The following is a 22,503-nucleotide window of genomic DNA, read 5'->3' as shown; positions in this document are numbered from 1 at the left end:
GGGAATAGTATGGAAAATAGCCAGGAAATTTGCGGAGTGAGCTCTCTTTCTGCTTCACCCTGTGCCCAAATTTTTTACAGGCACGCGTAGAGGAACCCCCCATAGTAGCCACAGCAACTAATATGGAGCCTTCAGAGGGCCAATCATCCAAGACCATTTTCTTGTATGTAACAATTGGCGTTATCTCACAATATTGGATCAGCTGCTAAAATTGGTGCAATTGGAGTGCTAAAGCTGAGTGGAGGATAGAAAACAGACCACAAAGCCAATGTTTCTGGAACACACAGGGTCCCTTTCTCAAGGCAAAGCCTGCTCAAAGGCAGATATCTGTCCGCTGCTTGGGGCCGTAAAGAACCTGAGTTGTAGGATTAGGTGACGATATCTCTATGCACTCACAGGTGTGATGTGCAGCGTATCGGCAGCCCCGAAAAATGTTGACTTTTTGGACTGTTTTCTATGAATGAATAAAGATCTATTTAGAAGGTGCCAACTTTATCTTTGATTGTTCATTTCCTTGCCTGGTCATCCTCCTCCACACTTTTCTTCCTTTTCCTGGGCTCCCAGTCCTCGTTACTGTGATCTTTGCTGCTTCTATCCTTCCCCTAACTCAACGGAAGTAATGTTGGAGTACATAAATGCAACAGCTTTCTTGCTTATGTTGTCTGTCTGCTAAATGGCCACAAGATGGCACTGTACATTTTTTGTTAATGTACACGTTCAGTGTTATCTGCGGTTGTGCTACTCTACTCTGTTGTGGTGTTCCAGTTGTTTCTTTTCTTTGTGTGACACGTCAGATTGCTGTGTTGCTGATGTCCTGTGGTCATTCACAAGTAGAGCCTTTCTTACTAGTTGCCACTGTCATCAGTGTTCCTCGTGCGATTTTCATAAAGACCGTCTGCCTACAGGTTATGGACCCAGTCACAACTCAGGCACAATCCACCTTAATGAACAAAGTGACGAATGGAAACTTCCAGAGCTACCATGATCTGAAGAACGCAAGTAAGAAACACTGGTTTGTACTGTCAAGGAAGGGAGAAAGACATGGCTAGCAGCTGCAAACTGCAAGTGGTGGCTACAGTGACTGGCTGTACACACGCTTAAAGCCTGGCATATATATTGCAGCCAACGACCATCGCCTGGGCCAGCGATGTGCCAGGCGGATCAGCTCTGTTCTCACCGCTTCCCCCAACGTTGCAACAGAATGCGTTGTTAGCATGTAGGCTAACTATGCAACTGTACAGCAGCGACCCAGTTATGTCGCCCGGGGATCGTGTGTGCACGGCCCTTGATCTTGAGTAGTGGGAAGTATAAACTGTGGAAGTTTAAACGGCCCAAACTGACTAATGTGAATGATTGCTTTGCAAAGGATCCAGTAGCAGAGGCTGGATAGTGTACTGGTTAACCTGCCTAACGGTATGGATGAGTCTGACTCGTCCTAAAAAAAATTGCTGGAATCGGTAAGAACGGTCAGGCTCATCCAGTAATTGCTATTACTCAACTGCGGCATCGCTGGCGGGTGGGATCCCTCGCCGGCACCTTGTGGCTTGCTTGCGCACGGATTCCCGTCTTCTTAGCGGCAATCCCCGGCGGCGATCTCCTCCTCTTCATTTTTCATCCGCTTCCTGTCCCCCGGCGATCACGTCCCCCAGCGTGTCCCTCTGATGACACTGTGTGCGTCCCCTGGTGTCAGGCGCACACAGTATCATCACATCAGGCGGCAGATTCAAATGTTTTTGTTTTGAATCCAATGCAAACATCTTTATTGGACAGCACTACTGCCCATAGCAGCAAATAATAAAGAAAAAAGTGCTTTTTTTATAATGTATGCAGGTGCATGCAGCTTGCAAGCAGTCTGCAAAAATGCTTACAATATAAAGAAACACTTTAAAAAAAACTGTACCGCTTTTGGTACAAAAATTGCAGGGAAATTAAATGACAGAGGTTTAAAGGAGAACTGTAGTGAAAGGTATATGAAGGCTGCCATATTTATTACCTTTTAAGCAATACCAGTTGCCTGGCTATTCAGCTAATCCTCTGCCTCTAATACTTTTAGCCATAGGCCCTGAACAAGCATGCATGGAATCAGGTATTTCTGACAAATTAGACAGATAAGAGAAGATTAGCTGCATGCTTGTTTCTGGTGTGATTCAGACACTTCTTCAACCAAATAGACCAGCAGGGCTGCCAGGCAACTGGTATTGCTTAAAAGGAAATAAATATGGCAGCCTTCATATACCTCTCACTACAGTTCTCCTTTAAGGCCTCCTTTCCATGAACTGTTGAGCTGTGTGCTCAGCAAGCAGTTACCAGGCATCAGTGAGCAGTTACCAGGCAGCAGTAAGCAGTTACCAGGCATCAGTGAGCAGTTACCAGGCAGCAGTAAGCAGTTACCTGGCAGCAGTGAGCAGTTGAGAGAGTTTGAGAGGCATTTCACTGCCTATCAGCGGTCCGTGGAAAGGAGGCCTAAGGCCCTGCCTCTGACACAGGAGTTTGAATCTCGGCTCTTTCTGTTCAGTAAGCCAGCAGCTATTTAGTGAGGAGACCTTGGGAGCCTTCTCCCTAACACTGCTACTGCCTATAGATCGCCCCCTAGTGGCTGCAGCCCTGGCGCTTTGAGTCTGCCAGGAGAAAAGCGCAACATAAAAAATTGATTTGTATCCATGTATGCATGCCAATCCGTTCCATTAAGCTAAATGGGATTTTTTTTGTACAGTTTGAACCCAGCCTAAAGGATGTTCCAATGTCAACGTCAGCAGGCAAACATGGGAGCGGTGACTGCATTCACATGGGGTACAGAAGCCTACGTCAAAGACATTGGGCTTGATTCACCAAGCGGTGCTAACTGTTAGTACGCTTATCACGCCTAAAACCTCTTTGCGCGTGCTAATTAGCGCTCGCGTGCAAAGCAAAGGCCGGCGCGGAACGTCGCATCGGGTGCGATGAAAATGGTGCACCCTATGCGCCTATAAGGTCGCATTGGATGCGCCCTAAACATCGCATGGGTGCGATGTTTAGGGCGCATCCAATGCGACCTTATAGGCGCATAGGGTGCGCAGTTTCTGTTGCACCCGATGTGACGTTTCACGTGCATCGGCCTTTGCGTGCGGGAGTTTGCTTGCGAGCTTATTCAGCTTGGTGTGTGCTAACTACTTAGCACCCTAGTTAGCATGCCCAAAGTCTTAAGGCGTGCTAACTAGGTTAGTACCGAATAGTGAATCAGGACCATTCAGTATACTGGAACTGAGGAGGCAGAACCTGACAAGTGTCCTTGGGCTCGGGTGGCAATTTTACAGTTATTAGTTATTAAGAAAGGGAGCACCAAATGTTAACCCATTGGCACCAAACGTGTTGCCATGGGAAAACATGGGGTACCACATGCGTTACTGCGGTAACGCACATGCCACTAATGGGTTAACGACTGGAGCTCCGCCTGCACCATTAACGGTAAAATTGACGTGCACTTCCTGCACATGGCAACTTTACTACCTGCATCAGGCCCCTTGTGATCTCAGCCTGTCCAACTACAGTGAAATGTAAGCGAAAGCGATACCTTCAAAGCCAAGCTTCAAAACCACATGGCTTAAAGTATTAAAGGCAGGGGATCAGCTGGAGAGCCAGACAATTTGTATTGTTTAACCTTCTTGGCGGTAACCCTGACCCAGGCTCCGAGTTAAACAAAACATGCTGGGAGCGGTGATCCCGAGCCTGACTCAGGGTAGCCGCTGGGAGGTGTATGCAGAGCCTGCAGCGCACCGAGTGTTTACAACTCACCTCCTCGGGATCTGGACACATGCTGCTCATCTTCTATCGGTCTTCTGAGGTTCTTGATCCCTCTGGTGAGGTTACCGTTCATCACATGACGACAAACGGCAATCTCACCATAGGGGTAGAGCACCACCCGGAGGGCAGGAGGAATAATTGTATTGCTGGATCCTGGGGAGTTAGTCATGTGCAGGGCTGCTGCAGATCTCAATGCAGCATGATTTTTTTCCTGCTTTTTGGGTCTAAACGCACATGATAAATTGTACCACTTTTACACTCTAAAATCCAGAAAGAATAACTATGGCAGCCTTCATATACCTCTCACTTCAGGATCCCTTTAATAAAAATCATTTATTTGTAGTAAAAAATAAATCTCCAGAACAAATGTTTGAAGTAAGCACCGCATTATGTACCACCGATGAGCAGACACGAGAAATCCCTGACACTGAACTACACGTTTCACTAAGGGAGCACAAGAGCAATCCTCCTGCTCTGCCTTCATAGGAAGAGAATACAGCCGGCACATGTGAACCTACATGCTGGGAAGAGATAGCCCAACTTCCAGAAGGAGAAGCCAATTTAATGGATAAAAGCTGCAGAAGAAGACAGACAGAAGCTCACAGGACTACCAGCTTAATGCTATTGGCTTTTAGAGGAAGAATAACATGACGAATAGCACTGGTGGTGCGGTTGAGCAGTGCAGAGCAAGACGTGGATTCAACCAAACTACTATAAATTTAACTGAGGGACCTGCAAGAACAAAGACAGGTTTACTCACAGCACTGTCCACCTAAAGACACGGTTGCAGATATCCTCAAAAACCCTCTGCCTGCAAAGAAATACTTTGAACTGTTAGTGAAGATTGGACTAAAAGTTTACGTCTACTATTGAGAAAGGGCGTTGGAATATAGTACATGTAGCAACTGTCAAGCTTAGTCTGCGTTTGTGCTAAATAATCACAAAATGGCACTGTGCATTTTTTTTTAGATGTGTTTGTTCAGTGTTATGTGCTGTTTTGCCACTCTACTCTGTTGTAGCGTTCTAGTTGTTTTTTTTCTCCCGTGTTGCTGTGATCCTGTGGTGATGCACAAGAAAAGGCTTTCCTAGTTGCCTCTGAGTTGACTGTCCCCTGGGTGATCTTCACAAAGACCACATCTGAGGACTGGGGAGACCAGAAGTGGCAAACATCAAAGTATGGTGAAAGGCCTAGGAGTGTTGGGGGAGGGGGGGGGGCACTATAGAAGAGGCAGCCATGGCAGGGAGCACAGTATAGAGTCCAGGCAGTGTGGTCATTTAAGCAGAGGTGGCTGGGAGCACAGTAGGGGGGTCCAGACAGAGGCACCGTGTGGCACAGTTTAGGAGGGGGCATCTGTTTTTGAAATGGGGCCTTTAATGCTTTTCTCTTATTCACGTCTATAACAAGCACATTGCGCCTTGAGACAAATGTGCTTATTTATAAGATTTTCTGTATAGTAGCGAGATGAATGATTCAGCAAACTGAACATTTTTTTAATGGGTCTCCTGTTCATATGAGAACACAGTGAGGGATTCAGAAAAGTTAGAGCATAAGAGTTATGTGCTATTGTAGTCACAGGCAGCACCCACACCAAGAACTTGTCATCAATAAATATTGGACTGTCCTGTTCATTAAAAAAACAACAACTTTCTGTAATTATCTGTGTTCTGATGTGGCCAAGGGGAGGGTTGCAGGCTTAAAGTGAACCTGAGATGGTTCACTAGCCCCTATGTATATGGTACTTACCTGGGGCTTCCTCCAGCCCCATGAGCACCTTGTCCTCCCTCGCAGTCCTCTTTGGCTCTTCCATTCAGACGTAATGACTCCTAATAATTTGGGCAGTCATGGGCTTCTGCACCTGCGTGCGCACTTGCCGCGCTCCCGTCCCCTGGAGCATTGTGTGCCTGCGCAGTAGCTGCACATGCACAGAAGACCACGACTGGCGGTACTGACCGGATTACTGGGAGTAGTAGCGTCAGAACGGAGATGCCAAAGTGCACGGTGAGGGAAGCCACGGCGCTCATGGGACTGGAGGAAGCCCCAGGTAAGTGTAAATAAGGGCCAGTGTACCATCTCAGGTACACTTAAGAGCAAACCTGTGAGCTTGATGAATAAAAAGTATGATACTTACCTCAGGAGAGGGACCCCCAAAGCTTGTGGCTGCACTGCGCAGTAGCACTGACCCACTCAGGCTTTGGTGGAAGAAAACAAGCCTGATCTGGTTCATGCTACCACACATGTGTGAGCCGTCCACAAGGGCTTGTCCACGGTCTTTCCACGGTCCACCGTTCAAGTGAGTAACCATACGGGTCACTTTTTAGCCCTATAGGTACCCTTTCAGCCATCTATTTTTACACGATGTATGCGTAGTTCTTGTTGCACAGGATCCTAGCAAATATGCTTCATATGCGTGTGAGCGTGCGTGCATGGTAGCAGAGGGGGAGGACGTTTTAAAACTTCCGGTGATCCGTTAAAGGGAAGGTCCGAGCACTTACACTTACTTACAATAAAAAATCCACTTCCCTGGGGTTTCCTCCAGCCCCCTGCATCCACCCTGTGCCCTCGCCACAGCTCCGGTGGCTCCCAGTCCCATCCGGTGAAGATGCCGAACTTGCCAGGTTGACTTTCGGGTCGACTTCTCCTGCGCTCCTAACTGGTTGCAGAACTACTGTGCTTGTGCAGTACAGTCTGGATAATGTCAGTGCGACTCTGAGAACCGCTCGTGCAGGCGCAGTGGACATCCTGTGCCGGAGTGGACCCCGGGCGGTGAGCGGAGCTGCGTTGAGGGCACAAGACGGCTGGCAGGGGCTGGGGGAAGCCCCAGGTAAGTGGATTTTTGTTATTTTCATAGAGCTCGGATTTGTCCTTTAAGAGGGACCAACAGGACATTTTAAAATGGTGGACAGGTAGTGGTTGATGTTGACGCTGTTCTCTTGACACTCTTAGCAACAGCCGTACTTCTCTTGGACATGGCTCTGGAACAAAAAATATGACTTGTCTTGAAATTTTCTCTAAAATAACCTCCAGTACTCTAATGTATCATCATATACTGTACTTAGATTGGCAAGGTTTATTACAGGGGTCCATATGCAATTAACTTTTTCTCCTTAGTTTTCTCCAAGGTGATATTTTCCCACCTTGCCATAACATGCTTTTTTAAACCACCGGCAAGCAAGAAAATGCTCAACATAATTTTGATAGTACTTTTTCATCAACTATTGGGTATTTTTTCAATTGTAAAATGCTTAACCCATTCGCGTTCCGTCGTTTTCACTTGAGCAATGTTCACCTCCCCTTGATTAGCCTATAACTTTATCACTACTTATCACAATGAACTGATCTATATCTTGTTTTTTCCGCCACCAATTAGGCTTTCTTTGGGGGGGGTACATTTTGCTAAGAGCCACTTTATTGTAAATGCATTTTAACAGGAAGAATAAGAAAAAAACGGAAAAAATTCATTATTTCTCAGTTTTCGGCCATTATAGTTTTAAAATAATACATGCCTTCATAATTAAAACTCACGTATTGTATTTGCCCATATGTCCCGGTTATTACACCGTTAAAATTATGTGACTATAACAATGTATGGCGACAATATTTTATTTGGAAATATAATAGCATTTTTTCCGTTTTGCATCTATCACTATTTACAAGTTTAAAATAAAAAAAATATAGAAATATTTCATCTTTACATTGATATTTAAAAAGTTTAGACCCTTAGGTAAATATTTACATGTTTTTTTTTTTATTGTAATTTTTTTTTTTTTTTAATATTAAACATTTTATTTGGGTATTTTTGGGAGGGTGGGATGTAAACAATAGTTTTATAATGTGAATGTGTCTTGAGTTTTATTTTTTTTACTTTTAGTTGTAGTTTTACTTTTTGGCCACAAGATGGCGGCCATGAGTTTGTTTACATGACGTCACTCTAAGTGTAACATACGCTTAGAGCGACGCATTGGGGAGGCAACAGCCAGAAAAAGCGCAGTTTCCGAGAGAAGCTGTCGCTTTTTCAGCGAGGGAGAGGAATCAGTGATCGGGCACCATAGCCCGATCACTGATTGCCTGGCTAACGAACCGCGGGCCGGGAGCGCACGTGCACGATCGGCCGCGGGAGCGCGTGGTAGCGCGCATGGTTTACTGGATGTAGTTTCTATGTCCAGGAACTAAAATAGGTTAAAGTTATTTTTTAAGAGAATATGAAAATTATGTCCTAGGAGAAAACTCAGGAGAAAAAGTTAATTGCATATGGGCCACTGCTTGTGAGACAATGGTAAGGATCATTATAAACTTTGATAAGAGGATCTCTTATCAAAGTTGATAATTTGATAATGATCCCTACCATTGTTTTACAAACAGTGGCCCATATGCAATTAACTTTATCTCCTGAGTTTTCTCCTAGGACATAATTTTTCAACTCATTTTTAATATAACTTTTAGTCACTCTGCAATTGAAAAAGTACCAGAAAGTTAATGAAAAGGTACTTTCAAAATTATTTTGAGTATTTTCTGGCTTGCTGGGGGTTTAAAAAGCATATTATTGACAAGGGTCCATATGCAATTAACTTTTTCACCTGAGTTATCTCCTAGGAGATAATTTTCATCTTCTCTTTAAACTAAAGGTGCGTACACACATGCGACTATAGTCGTTTGTAACGATCGTTCCCCGATCTTTACCAACGACGATCGTTACAAAAAACGAACCACCGACTATTAAGGCAAACGACGAACGAGCCAAATCGCTACAAAAGAAAGTTCTGTCTCGGCGGATTTTAACCAACGACGATCGTTTGCAAAAGTAGTACATCGTTGGAAACGGTCGTTCGTACTAGGCTTGACATGCGCATTTCACTATTTCACCATGGAACTTCTCATTTTTATGCGCAGGCGCAATAGTTGCTTTCTGTGATGTAACGTTCGTTCTAACGATCAGATCGTTACACACATTTTAAAACTATCTTTACTTAGGTCGTTCTTTCATCAATTAAAAGTTCGTTCGTCGTTCTTAACGAACGATCGTTGTCGCATGTGTGTACGTAGCATAACTTTTCAGAATTTTACAATTGAAAAAGTATCCAAAAGTTGGTGAAAAAAATACTATTACATTTATTTTAAGTATTATTTGCTTGCTGGTGGCCTAAAATGCATTTTATGACAAGTTGTGAAAATATCCCCTAGGAGAAAACTCAGGAGAAAAAGTTAATTGCATATGGGCCCATGTCATAAAATGCATTTTAAACCACCAGCAAGCACAGAAATACTTGACTACTCTTTTACCTACTTTTGGTAATTTTTTTTCAATTTCAGAGTGCTGAATAGTTATTTTAATCAGATGAAAAATTATCTCCAATGATAAAACTTTTTGTCTGAGTTTTCTCCTAGGTGATAATTTTAAACTTGTCAATAAAATGCCTTTTAAGCCACCAGAAAGCAAAAAAATACTCAAAATAATTTTGATAGTACTTTTTGACTTACTTTTTGGTACTTTTTTAGTTGAAAAGTGCTGGAAAGTTATTTTAAATCAAAGATGAAAAATGATCTCCTAGGATAAAACTCAGGAGAAAAAGGGAATTGCATATGGGCCAACGCCCATTTTTCTCCCACGAGATAATTTTTCATCTTTGATTTAAAATAACTTTCCAGCACTTTTCAACTAAAAAAGTACCAAAAAGTAAGTCAAAAAGTACTATCAAAATTATTTTGAGTATTTTTTTGCTTTCTGGTGGCTTAAAAGGCATTTTATTGACAAGTTTAAAATTATCACCTAGGAGAATACTCAAGTGAAAAAGTGAACTGCATATGGGCCAGTATGTTTAACCACTTGCCGACCGCACGCTTATACCGTGCGTCGGCAAAGTGGCAGCTGCAGGACCAGCGAAGCAGTACTGCGTCGCCAGCTGCAGGCTGATTAATCAGGAAGCAGCCGCTCATGCGAGCGGCTGCTTCCTGTCAAATCACGGCGGGGGGCTCCGCGAATAGCCTGCGGGCCGCCGATGGCGGCTCGCAGGCTAAATGTAAACACAAGCGGAAATAATCCGCTTTGTTTACATTGTACGGCGCTGCTGCGCAGCAGCGCCGTAAGGCAGATCGGCGATCCCCGGCCAATCAGCGGCCGGGGATCGCCGCCATGTGACAGAGGACGTCCTGTCACTGGCTGCACAGGACGGATAGCGTCCTGTGCAGCCCGGATCACTGGGGGGACAGGTAGGAGAGGGAGGGGGAGGGAATGTCGCCGCGGAGGGGGGCTTTGAGGTGCCCCCCCCCCCCCGCAACATGCCACCAGCAGGAGCGATCAGACCCCCCCTGCACATCATCCCCATAGGGGGGGAAAAAGGGGGGCGATCTGATCGCTCTGCGTGCTACCTGATCTGTGCTGGGGGCTGCACCCACCCAGCACAGATCCCATCAAACAGCGCTGGTCCTTAAGGGTGAAAAGGTGTAAAGGGTGGGTCCTCAAGTGGTTAAAATATTCTTATAGGAAGAAATATTTTAGGAAATTCAGTGAATAGGGGACGGAGAAGTTTTGTGGACAGCATACAAAAAGGCTGTACATTTTCTTTAAAAAGGACAATTCAAGTTGGGAGTGGAAGCTGCATATGAGTTTTCTAGGCTAGTCTTGATTAGGCGCGTTCATGACAGCAGTGACCATTCTCCAGTCTTACGTCCGAGTAGATAATAAGAGGCCGGTGTATAGATGGATTTACGGTAGATACAAGATAAAATGATTATTCATTTTATTTATGCTCCACTGCATGCGATTTTCACTTTTTGTGCACCAAGTAAACCCTATGTCCCTCAGTGATGACATCATCTCTGTGTGTCACACTGAAACGGTTTTCTGCTTCATGGGTTTACTGTGGCTTCTAGTGTTTCTTGTGAGTGTGTTTTCACATTGGTGCTGCCTTTTATTATTTATTGTATTTATAAAGTGCCAACATATTACATCTTCTACTTTTCTTTGCTTTCCTTTATTTATGTATTTATCTTTCTAGGTATAGACCGCAATACCTTGTGATGGAAGCACCAGCCCCAAGGTGCCACGGGACATTTTACTCTCTGGACTGTTCATAGGGCATTTGGTGGTGCAGAGAAGATATGCAGTTACCTGGAGACAATGAAATGACCAGATCAGAAATCCCACACTCGGGAGGAATGGTGCATCTGAGTATGAAATGCCACCATATTTATCTGAAGCCTAGTCCTCCACTTTTTGGAAGTTCGCTTCCTGGAAAAAGAACTATCCAATCAAAGACAGCGAACTAAGTTTTGAAATGTATAGGAAATGTTGTGGTGAAGTCCATGGATTCTGGAGAGCGAGCGTTTTAAGAATTTAGTTATAGTTGTGGAGTGGTGTCCGTGATCTATAGACTATATCACTGGTGCCAGAGCAGGACTCATCACTGTGAGATAAATATAGAAGATGTAGGTCTACAGGTATATGCTGTTTACATTGGGAGTACCCATCGCACATCTCATTTAACTGTATTTAATGAAATGAAATGTTATTTTTTTTACGGCACCTTCACTTTCAGACAACGGCCAAGTTGCACAGAATGAGGCTTGCTCTTGCAGTGACAGAAGTGGCTGTTGACTGATTTGAAACCTTCAGCTGCTTAGCTTCCTCGAGTGAGCCGAGGCCTGCTTTAAATCTAGACCCTTATGGACGCGGAAACTCACACCATGAGTTTCCGCGTCGCACGCGGCCGTCGATACGCGTCGATTCGATTATTTCCGAACATTTCCGAACGAATCTCGATGATTTTTAGGTCGAATGCCATGTAAAGTATGGCAAATCGACCTAACGATCCATCGAAGCTTGAATCGGACATGTCGGAAATAATCGAATCGACGCGTATCGACGGCTGCATCGAACGCGGAAACGCATGGTGTGTATCCAGCATTATAAGCTGTGAGAAGGATTGATTGTGCAATAGGATGTCTCTTGTCGTGGATATCTATTCAGTATCTGCACAAATCTGCTAATGTTAGATAAGTGCCCTGAGGGCTTATTCACAAAGCTTCACTGTTGAATTATCTCACCTTACTTATTAACTCACTATCTCTCCTTAAATGGGTTAACTCATGATGTATTTCTCCTTATTCGACTTAACTCTTGATTTATCTCTCCTGGGGCCTAATGCAGTAACTGCAGTAATATTGCCATGCACAGGCCACGGCACAACAATATTACCCTTATTTCGGCCAGCAGTACCGCAAATTATGCTATCAGCGTGACCTGCGGCAAAGGCCTGAATGGGTCTACTTTTATAGACCTGAATTTGCACCCCTGCGACCCGCACGTGACCTGCTTTCTTACGTAACCTCTACCTGCACCTGATCCGCGAGCCTCCATAACTGCAACCCAACCCGCTTTTCGGTTGCCTCATGCTGCCATGAAGAGCGCGGCGCCAGGGAGCTGTTATAGTTTCCTGTCCGGACTGCTGGATCTGTGTCTTCTCTTCCTCCTCCCGACATGTCTTCTGGCTTCCGATCATGTCACAGTCTCTTCCATCACGCCTATCCCACCACCGGGCGGCACTGCAACGCTGACACCATCCCCTGCGTTATGATCACATGTCTAACCCACGGTACTCAGGTACCGTGACCATTGCTATGGTAACAAGTGTTACTAATGAGCGTCACCAGAGCAACTGTCTGAGTACCACGGGTCGCGCTAGTAGGGTAACTCCCAGTACTGCTGGTGGAAGTAAGGATAATATTGTTGTGCGCTGTCTGTGCATGGCAGTATTACCGACTTTTCATGCCTCTACCCCCTTTTCTGTTTATCTCATGCATTAGCTCATACAGCCACACACATTTCTGTGAAAACTAAAGTGGAACACTGGGAAAAAACATTATTTACTGTATATACTCGAATATAAGTCTAGAAATGTAGGTCTGATTCACTTCATAAAAGTATAGGGGTCGACTTGTAAATGAGTCATGGGAAACACTGAGCACACTGAGTAATGTATTACTAATAGTGACATTCCCATTTGTAACAATTTACCCAGTGGTAAGCGATACTTTAAAGAGAAACTCCAACCTAGAATTGAACTTTATCCCAATCAGTAGCTGATACCCCCTTTTACATGAGAAATATGATGCTTTTCACAAACAGACCATCAGGGGGCGCTGTATGACTGATTTTGTGCTGAAACCCCTCCCACAAGAAGCTCTGAGTACCGCGGGTACTCTGGGCAAACTGCCACAATGTAACAATGTTCACAGACAGGAATTAGCTGTTTACAGCTGTCTCTAACGGCCAAAACAGCTAGGAGCAGCTACATAACCTGCCCACAGTAACAATGTCACCATGTAATAAATGTCAGAATGCAAATCGGGGAGAGGAAAGATTTTACAATGAGCAAACACTGACTAAATCATTTATACATAATTATTGTAAAAATGAAGCACTTTTTTTACTACATTATTTTCACTGGAGTTCCTCTTTAAGGAAAGGAAATGCCAAGAAAACACAGGTGTGACAGTCCTGGCTACAACAAATAACAAGGAAAGGGGAAGGGGGGAAATACTGTGCTGCATAAAACGGAGTGAATAATTACAGCACTTGGTGGCCGGGAGGAGGTATTGGCTGCATTTACGGGACAGGAGGGGTTAATGGCTGCAATCTCACCTTGCAGCACTTGGTCCCCAGTTCGAATCCCAGCCAGGGCAACATCTGCAAGGAGTTTGTATGTTTTCCTCGTGTCTGCGTAGCTTTCCTCCGGGCACTCCGGTTTCCTCCCACATCCCCCCCCAAAAAACATACATATAAGTCAATTAGCTTCCCCCTAAAATTAGCCCTAGACTATGATACATGCACTACACGATACATACATACATAGACATGACTATAGTAGGGACTAGATTGTGAGCCCCTCTGAGGGACAGTTAGTGACAAGACAATATACTCTGTACAACGCTGCGTAATATGTCGGCGTTATATAAATTAAATAAATAATACTGTATGCAGTGCAGTCATTAACCCCTCCTGAGCCCCAAATGCAGCCATTAACTTTGCTGGGTAGACTTATACTTGAGTCAATAAAAATGCCATCTTAAGAGGGTTGAATATTGGAGTCGACTTGTATTCGAGTATATACAGTACCTCTAAAATGGGGATGTTCTCTGTATTTTAAGGACAATTCCCCTATTGCTGTGGTTTTGTGAAGTAGAATAGGGTAAGAGACTAAATAAAGTATCTGTGCTTCTCAGTTACACGTCCCAAGCCAGGTCTCAGACGTGCACCTGTGGCTGTGATGTCACCACATTAGAAGCCGGTAAAATGTGCGCCGCATAGATCGCAATGTTCATTGCAGGTATGCCAGTAGCGTACGTGTTATACTGCTGCTGGTGAGGTGAGCTGGGCGCACGGTGAGTCGAATGACGGCTTACCCTGCTGCCGCTCAAATTCCCGGCGGCATTAAAAACTATCCACCCTCCGAGTCGTAGCAACTCTGAGGGAGGTGTAATTCGGAGTCCGACGATTGCCAGAATCCCAAATTACCCTTGGGCGGGGTTCGCACTATAGCTTGAGCGCCAAAACCACCTGCTTCATGCCACCGTCCAGGGGGGTAATATTAGCGCACGCAGCTCCCGATAATTAACATAATTTGGTGGTGCAAATATCAGCTGAGGGAGTTTTTATCAGTGGAGGCAGCACTTGCATTGCCAGAGATTGCGATGCAGGAAGTAGGTTAGGGCTATGCATCAGTTGGGGGTAGGTTAGGTTTAGGCATCGGTTGGGGGTAGGTTAGGGTTAGGCATTGGTTGGGGGGTAGATTAGGGTTAGGCATCGAAAAAGGGAGGGTTCAAGTAAGACTATTCTCAGGTTATTAGAATAACAATAAAAATTACAGATACTTACTATCGGAATTAGCTAGAGCCCAATAGTAGAATATCAATAATTTAATGATATTCCACTAGCAGCTATCCCCGGCACTCAAATTACCGAAGCACCCTTTTGGAGTGTATGCACCACTGTCCACCACGCCATTTGTAAACAATCACTGTAAAACCAATTAGGGACTGCATTGCTGTGGCCCTTTAAGGACCAGAGCCTTTTTTTCTTTGGGATCACTATGATTGGCTCATGACCGTGGAACGGAGTTCAGCTATCTTTAGACAGTTGAGTTTAATGCCGACGGGGAAGAACAATTGTGTCCCGTGTGATAAAGCCTGTTGCAAAAACTAACCTGACTCAGGCTTAAGCAGCCACAATTACGGCATAGTTTTTACTGTTAGTGGTCTTGAAGCAGTTAAGTTGCTCTGCATCATTGGAAGATCAATATTGCTGAGTTTTTAAAGCAGTACAGGTAAGGTTTTTTTATTTTAAATATTCATGTATATAGTTTAACACTCCAGGAAAAAGGAGTGTTTGGTCAGTGACAGCTTCATTCACATGGGCATCTGGCACCCTGGCCAATCTCCCAGTTGCCTCTATGCAAACGCTGACCCTGTTGACCTGGATAACAGCGCTGCGTAATATGTTGGCGCTTTATAAAGAATAAATAAATAATCAAATATCATGTGATGTTTGGCAGTAATTCAGCTACAGACAGTCACGGGCACTTCCTCCCTTGCAGGACAGCTGTCAGCAGCTTGGGGACTGTAGGAACATGCAGCACCCAGGGGAATGGTCACCTGCTGGCCTCCTCTTACCATGTCAGGATGTCCGCCTTGGCTACCCCTGTGGTCCAGCATGTTACCAGCAGAGATGACCGATGAGATGCTCATCATTTTGTCATGCTAGCAGATTTCGTGCAAATTGGGCCCATCTAAAATGAACAGCAAAAGCATCTGACTTGCCCAATTCAAACTCAGATACAATTTTCATTCAATATACATGCAAGCCTAAAGCCGCATCTACACGAGTAGATGCGGCCGCGATGCTCCTTATCAATCGAGCCGCTGATGCGGCTCGATTGATAAGATCCGACAGGACGGATCTCCGCACCGCCGATTCCCTGCTCGCTCCCCGCGAGGGGACAATGGCAGGGAATCGAGCGGTAGATAAGCGGGGACGAGCGGGGAATCGAATGCGGCGCGCGAGCGGGGACGCGGCGGGCACGCGGAAGAGGTGATCCGGCGGCTAATCGAGCTGCCGGATCGCAGCCTCATCTACCCGTGTAGATGAAGCTTTAATTTTAAACATCTCATTGACCATGTCTACCTACCAGCATAGGTGCATCAGGGCAGTGTCGGACTGGGAGGTGGGAAAGCTGAGGAAATACACTTGCTGGCCAAGGAGCAGTAATCAGGTGTTACTGCTCACAGTGGAGACTTGCTTCCAGGAGAGGACTGGGACCTTTTGGCCTGGAGGGAAAACACAAACAAGAGTCCCGGTTTTACGGCAGCGCAGCCCAAATGACGTCAACACGCGCCCCACGTGCTATATACCGGTAGTCACGTAGGTCACCAATGCAGAAATACAGCAAGGATACTCGAGGGACAGCATGGCAGGTAAAGTATAAATGCACAGGCACCGTGGGGCACATAATACATTTTGAGGGACAACGGCCATGGTTTCCATCGCGTTCATAGTTTGTTATTATTACACTTCTCCACCACATTGGCCCGAGATTTCCCAGCATCTCAGATCGATACATTCAACTACTTTCTACCCGAAATAAGTCAAATTGTTGGTTGGGCATGCTTGTGGCGGCACAGATTTTCATCTGATTGGATAATAATTATCGAAGCAGTTGGTGGATTGGCCAGCCCTAAATCATTAAATGAGAGGCAGCCTGGGGGGAAGTCTCCCCCCTGGCCAGTCCTCCCCAGCTTGCTTCAGGTTTCTACTGGGAGTGATAACACAGGGTTTCTTCTGCTTGGCCAGCAGGTGGATTTCTTCAGTTTTTCCACCTCCCAGTCAGACACTGCATCAGGGCACTTACCGGGATCTCTGGACTCTTCTGCCCCACCCTCTGCCCTACAGCATGGTGAGGGATAAAGGGTAGGGGGCAGGAATTTAACTACGGGGGAAGGGGGGGGGGGCTGGCAGCCCCTGCAACTGCAAGGAGGCCCAGAGGTGTGGAGGGGCTCCACAATACTAACCTTACCCCCCTCTCATACTCCAGATCAGATGTTTTGTGGCTACACGTTATAGGTGTGAAGATCATGATGGCCACACTTATTATATTACCCTTGTATGATGGATCTCCAGGCTGTCAGGGTCACCCAGGGGAGGCAAGGGAAGGGTTGTGAACGTGTTAAGTTTTGCTGGGGGACCCTATGATTTGTAGTTATGCCCCTGGTAGGTTGGCTGAATAAACCTCCAGGATTGGTCACTTCTGTGGTAGCGCTACTACAAAATAAAAGGGTGGAGCCTAAGGCCTCGTTCACATCAGGGATGTTTCTGTGCGCTTTCTACAGCGCACTGCCCTGTGCGTTCAGCAAGGTATTGATTTTTCCATGTAACTAAATGTAGCTGGTTCACATCTATGCGCTGCGCTGAGCAAAGTTTTATTGACAACTGCTGCTGCTACAGTAAGCAAAACGTGCTTTAAAGAAGCGCAGCACAACGCACAGAAACGCGCACTAAAGCGCGCACAAGCGCATGTGTTTTTTACTACGTGCTTTAACACGTTTTTCAGTGCAGCAGATGTGAACGAGGCCTAAGAGCCAAAGATTAGCAGAAGGCAAGTATGTTATGTATGACGCGGTGGCAGTGCCCCCAGCCACAGATCAATGTATGCAGGTATAGAGAGAGACATACTGTATAGTATAATGTAACCTGCAAAACTGGAGTTCCCACTGAGGGCTGTATGTCTTTGCACAGCTCATTCACTGATAGTAAAATAAATATAACATCATGATTACTTTTAGCATTGATTTTATTCTTTTTTATTAAAGCGGTATCGTCACCATACAAATCAAATTTCAACAGCAACTGGTCTGTGTGTATTAAGTGATAAAGATGCTAATCCTGCATTCAAAACTTTTTCTGCTGTTACGATTTGGAGTTATCAAATACTTAAGGAACACTTGCCCTTTAGTAGTCGGTGCCAAAGAATTGCATGCTGGAGGTTCTTTTTATCTATAATATATTCCTCCTCTTCCCATTATTTCCCTGTCTGCTGCTTATCTGAAACCTAATCCCCTACTCACTTGTGTTTACAAGCAAGGCTGACTCAACTCTGCGATTGGAGGAGACAAGAAAAAAAGTAAAGGGCGGAAATGACATCACGAGTTAGCCTTAACTGTGGGCAAAAGACATGGCCCCCACCAGAAACAGAATTCTCGTCATTTACTATATAACATTCACTGAAATCAAAACGTGGACAGTATAATACATGTATAATACATGTGTTATGTAAGTAGATCAAGTATTTATCTACTTATATATATGTGTTTTTTTCCCTGGCATAGTATGGCTGATCCTACTGCTTTAAGTAAAATGCGTTGACGTTTAACAATGGTCATCAGGTGACAAGGACTACTGAGGATCCACACGGTGCCACCTGATGCTCTGGAACTTCTATCTAGCTGTTGCTTTGTATCTTTCACCACCTGCGTGATCACAGCATATGTATTTTCTACAGAAACGGCTTCTGCTTATTGTGAATTCATGTCCATTTATTTTTCTGCTGCAGTTTGTACTTTCCTTGGCCTTATTTTAAGGTGGCACCAGAAACTAAACACGTCTGCAGTTTTTAAAAGCTTGTATCCAGCCAAACGATCTATTAACTATTTTATTTTATTAACTAGGTCATGTCGCCCCCTCCTCCTAGTACACTAGCAGTCATGCAGTCATTGTATAATATAGTGTAACACAAAAACAAAACTAAATACCTTATATTTTATATTGTTCTATAAGTGTCTTCCCTGTTGCTGAAACTCTGTTCCCTTGTGGTTAACGGATGGGGGTGCTGCATCTGGGGGACTGATATACTAATATCGGGGATAGTACAATAACTGTAAAAATATCGTTATTTTACTATTGGGATTTCCACGCGGCCATCTTTCCGGGCACCTCTTATAAATGTACGGCTATCCTTGTCTGACCCGGAAGATCAAGGTCTGCATTTATTTTTCAAATCTCTGGGTTACTTTTGAATTGTTCATAGACAGGACTTGTATATTTTTGTATTCTTCTTCCCCTTTTTTACAGTAGCTTGCTGGGTCATTATTTTTCCTGTACTCAGACTTCCATGCCTGGAAACTGTCACCAAGAATGCAGGAGTAATAGTGGCTGTATTTCCTGTGTCTCAGGACCACTGTACAAACTGATTTCTGAATTCTTGGACCCTTCCCCCAACCAGCACAATGCATTATGGGAAATTATGATGCTAGGCAGGCAATGTATAGCAATCCAGAGGGAGATGAATTATACCCAGCAGTCTCTATGAATACTCCGCTCCTTATTTGACTGATTGCCAGTGGCGTACTAAAGTGCTCCAGTATTTAAATATTAACTTTACTTTGGACAATTACTGTTGGTTCTGCCCCTCCCACAGCCTGAGCTTCATTATTGGCTAATGTGTTTGTCCATCTCAGTAGGGGTGAGCCCAACTCAACGCTTTCAAGAAAACTTTTTATGACCTAGCGGGCAGGGTTTGCAATGCTGACTGGAGAGGGCACTAGTCGGTGTGGGGGCCTCTAGTCACCAGGGAACTGTATAGGGGAGGCACTAGTCGGTGTGGGGGCCACTAGTCGGTGTGGGGGCCTCTAGTCACCAGGGAACTGTATAGGGGAGGGAGGACCACTAGACACCAGGGAACTGTTAGGGGTTGGAGGGGGGACCATAAGACACCTGGAAACCCAGACCTAGCGGGCTTGGTTTGCAATGCTGACTGGAGAGGGCACTAGTCGGTGTATTCCTCTAAGCACAAAGCTGACACACGCCTACCTCCCCAGTGTGCTCCACTGAAAGGAGGAGTCAGGGAGGTTTAGGCGAGGAAGAAAACGTACCACTCTTGTGGAAGCTTTATGATTTGGGTCAAATATGACAATAGTGATAGCATACTCCACTATATTCCTTTACCAACAATAATTAAAAAAAATCTTTGAGGACGAATTCCAATTTTAAATAGTTTAGGACATACATGTCAAACTCTGGCCCGCGGGCCAAATTTAGCCCTCAGAGCCATTAAATTTGGCCCCCAAGGGGTTTACCCACTTTGCATTATTTTTGGCCCACTCTAGATCACCAGGAAAGCTATATTGGAGGTGAAGCCCTAGATCACCAGGGAAGCCATATGGGGGAGGTAGGGGAAAGCATTAAATACTAAGGAACTGTATAGGGAAGGGTGGGGGCCTCTAGTCACCAGGGAACTGTATAGGGGAGGGAGGACCACTAGACACCAGGGAACTGTTAGGGGTTGGAGGGGGGGGGCATAAGACACCTGGAAACTTTATAAGGGAGGAAGGTGGTCAGTAGACTAGGTCCCAGTATACATTTTCGGCCCACTTTGTATTTGAGTTTGACACCCCTGGTTTAGGAGAAGTCATTTTAGTAAGCAGCAGAATAAAATCCCCGATATACCATATATATTCGTAAACAAGTTCTAGTGTAGAAAGTGACAGACTCCAGAATAAAAATTACAACCCCCGCGGGTGTTTATTGACTCTTAAAGCAAATCTGTAAAGTGGAGTGGAGGGAAATGTCAAGATAGTTAACTTCATAGCTAGAAGCCTCTGGATCTTCATTGAGCCCACCTTTCCAATGTTGGGTCTCTCTTCATCTGCTTCTGGCCATGAACAATCGAGTAAGGTCCATGCATGCCAAGTAGAATGAAGCTGCTTTCACACAGCTTTGTTCTTCTACAAGGCTTGGAAGACCTTACGGATGCCCAGTAATCTTTGTTCTACCAGTTTTCTTTGTGCTACCAGGCTTGCAAGACCTTACGTATGCCCAGTCATCGGCTAGGAACGCGGCCACAAGAGATCTTTTCAACAATATTTTGGTGAATTGGCTTAGAGGGATCCTGTGCTGGAATGGTGGGGTGTAGGAGGATCCAGAAAACCAGAGCTGAAATGATTAGGAGAAACGAGCATATCTGGGGAGCTGCTCTGATGGCCACCGCTGCCCCCCATCAGCCTCTTCCTGGGTCACTGGAGTCAGGCATCAGTGTGCTGGCCCAGCTGTGCGTGTCCTACAGCCCACGACCTTGGCCAGGAGAGCAATGCGCATGACATAATCGTGACATCATGTGCATGCGCAGAGTGCTCCTGTTCACTAGAAGAGAGATCAATAAATGATTCATATTGTTTAATCAACAATCAACCTGCACAAAATCATCTTTTTTACTGGCAGACTGGAAAAAACAGCACCAACTGCCATTACTTTTAATCACACCCCCTAACAATGAATGCAAGAAGGTTCACAGAGATCAAACTGTCAGGACCGTGGTCATGACATCACACTGTGGGAGGGGTTTCACCACAATATCAGCCATACAGACCCATCTGCTAATCTACTTGAGATAGGGCTTGTTTCCACTAGTGCGGCGTGCGTCTCGTAGACGCACGCCGGCACTGAGCGGGTGGGCGGGATCGCAGGCGAATCCCATGAGCCGTGCCATGCACGACTATGGGAATCGCAGCCTCCGCCGCGAATTCTGTAGGGGGTTCCGGCCAAATCGCTACTGCAAGCGATTCGGCCGGCGGCGCAGTTATCCCCTATGGCAGAGTTTCCCCGCGCGATTTGCCTGCGGGGAAACTCTGCGGATTTGCGGCCGTTTCCGCGAGAGTGGAAACGGACCCAAAAGGTAAAGATTTCCTGTGGGAAAGGGGGTATTGGCTACTGACTAGAATGAAGTTCAGTCATTGGTCACGGTTCCTCTTTAATGTCAGGCATCTCCTGGCAGGGATGTGAACATAGAATTCTAGTGCTGCCAGCCAAGAGAGCTAACCATTTATGCCTGGTACACACCTTCAAATTTGATTGCCAAATTTTACCATCTTTACGTAGTAGGAGGGCCAAAAGATTTTGAATACTATAAACAGATTGTGTAGGTAAGCTCTCGTACACATGGAGGTGGTAAAATTGGCTGCAGTTACTGGCTTTTCTTTTCTAGGCATTATCTGGTAATTCTGGAGAAAGCAGTTTTCCATTGTGAAATCTTTAGTACATTTTGTTGTAACTTCAGTAGTATAGAAAATGACTACAAGAAACTTTCCTGAAAAGAGGACGTGTACAAAAAACAATTTTTTCACTTGCATTTATTTAATGAAACGTATAACAGTCAAGTGAAAGATTAAATAGCAACAGCTCAGCTTTGATTAGTTCAGCATATAAGCATCCTGAAGTATTCCAGTGCTTGGTAGTGCAAGAGCAAAGCAAACAATCAGCGGTGGTTTGCAAGGCACTGGCAATCGTTTTTAGGGATAAAGTTTTGCCCAAATATAAGCCAGAAGTTACGGTAAATAAAAAGCAAAGCAAAGGCTTTATCAGTCCTTAGGAGTCTAGTAAAATCTTTATTTTAGAAGTGGACATTGTTTGGTACTTCTGGGACCCTTCTCAGGTCAGGCTGTCCCTCTAAGCTGGGTGAATAAGAAACTGGTTAGAGGGTACCAACGGTACACTTCATTGCAAACCTCCTTTGTGGGCAGGTTCTTTGTAAAAAAAAAAAAAAAATCCGCATGCAACAATTTTACCTGTCCGTTCTGTGTCTGCTCATCCGCACTTGCATCGAACATGTCACCCAAACGCATCGCCACTCACCACAACGGCTGCCACCGTTCGGTCCATCTATTCAGCCCGGAGGCCAGCAGAA

General features: G+C 45.1%; 1 protein-coding gene across 4 annotated transcripts in view; it reads left to right on the top strand.

Annotated features, from left to right (window-relative positions):
• PRKAG3 (protein kinase AMP-activated non-catalytic subunit gamma 3) overlaps window positions 1-11,864 on the top strand; it is an 82,454-nt gene extending 70,590 nt beyond the window's left edge. For 2 of the 4 annotated variants that reach the window (XR_011022873.1, XM_068246003.1), the window contains exon 13: window positions 10,774-11,864. Coding sequence is in view for 2 of the 4 variants with exons in the window: in XM_068246003.1 (XP_068102104.1) it covers window positions 10,774-10,796 (23 nt within the window). In the remaining 2 variants the exon portion in view is untranslated. Of the gene's footprint in view, window positions 1-905; window positions 1,000-10,773 lie in introns of those variants that run through there. The other 2 variants (XM_068246002.1, XR_011022874.1) reach the window with 2 other exon arrangements.
• Window positions 11,865-22,503: the final 10,639 nt, after the last annotated feature.

This window comes from Hyperolius riggenbachi, chromosome 7, assembly GCF_040937935.1.
Source record: "Hyperolius riggenbachi isolate aHypRig1 chromosome 7, aHypRig1.pri, whole genome shotgun sequence".
NCBI lineage: Eukaryota > Metazoa > Chordata > Amphibia > Anura > Hyperoliidae > Hyperolius > Hyperolius riggenbachi.
This window is presented reverse-complemented; position numbering and strand designations above follow the sequence as displayed.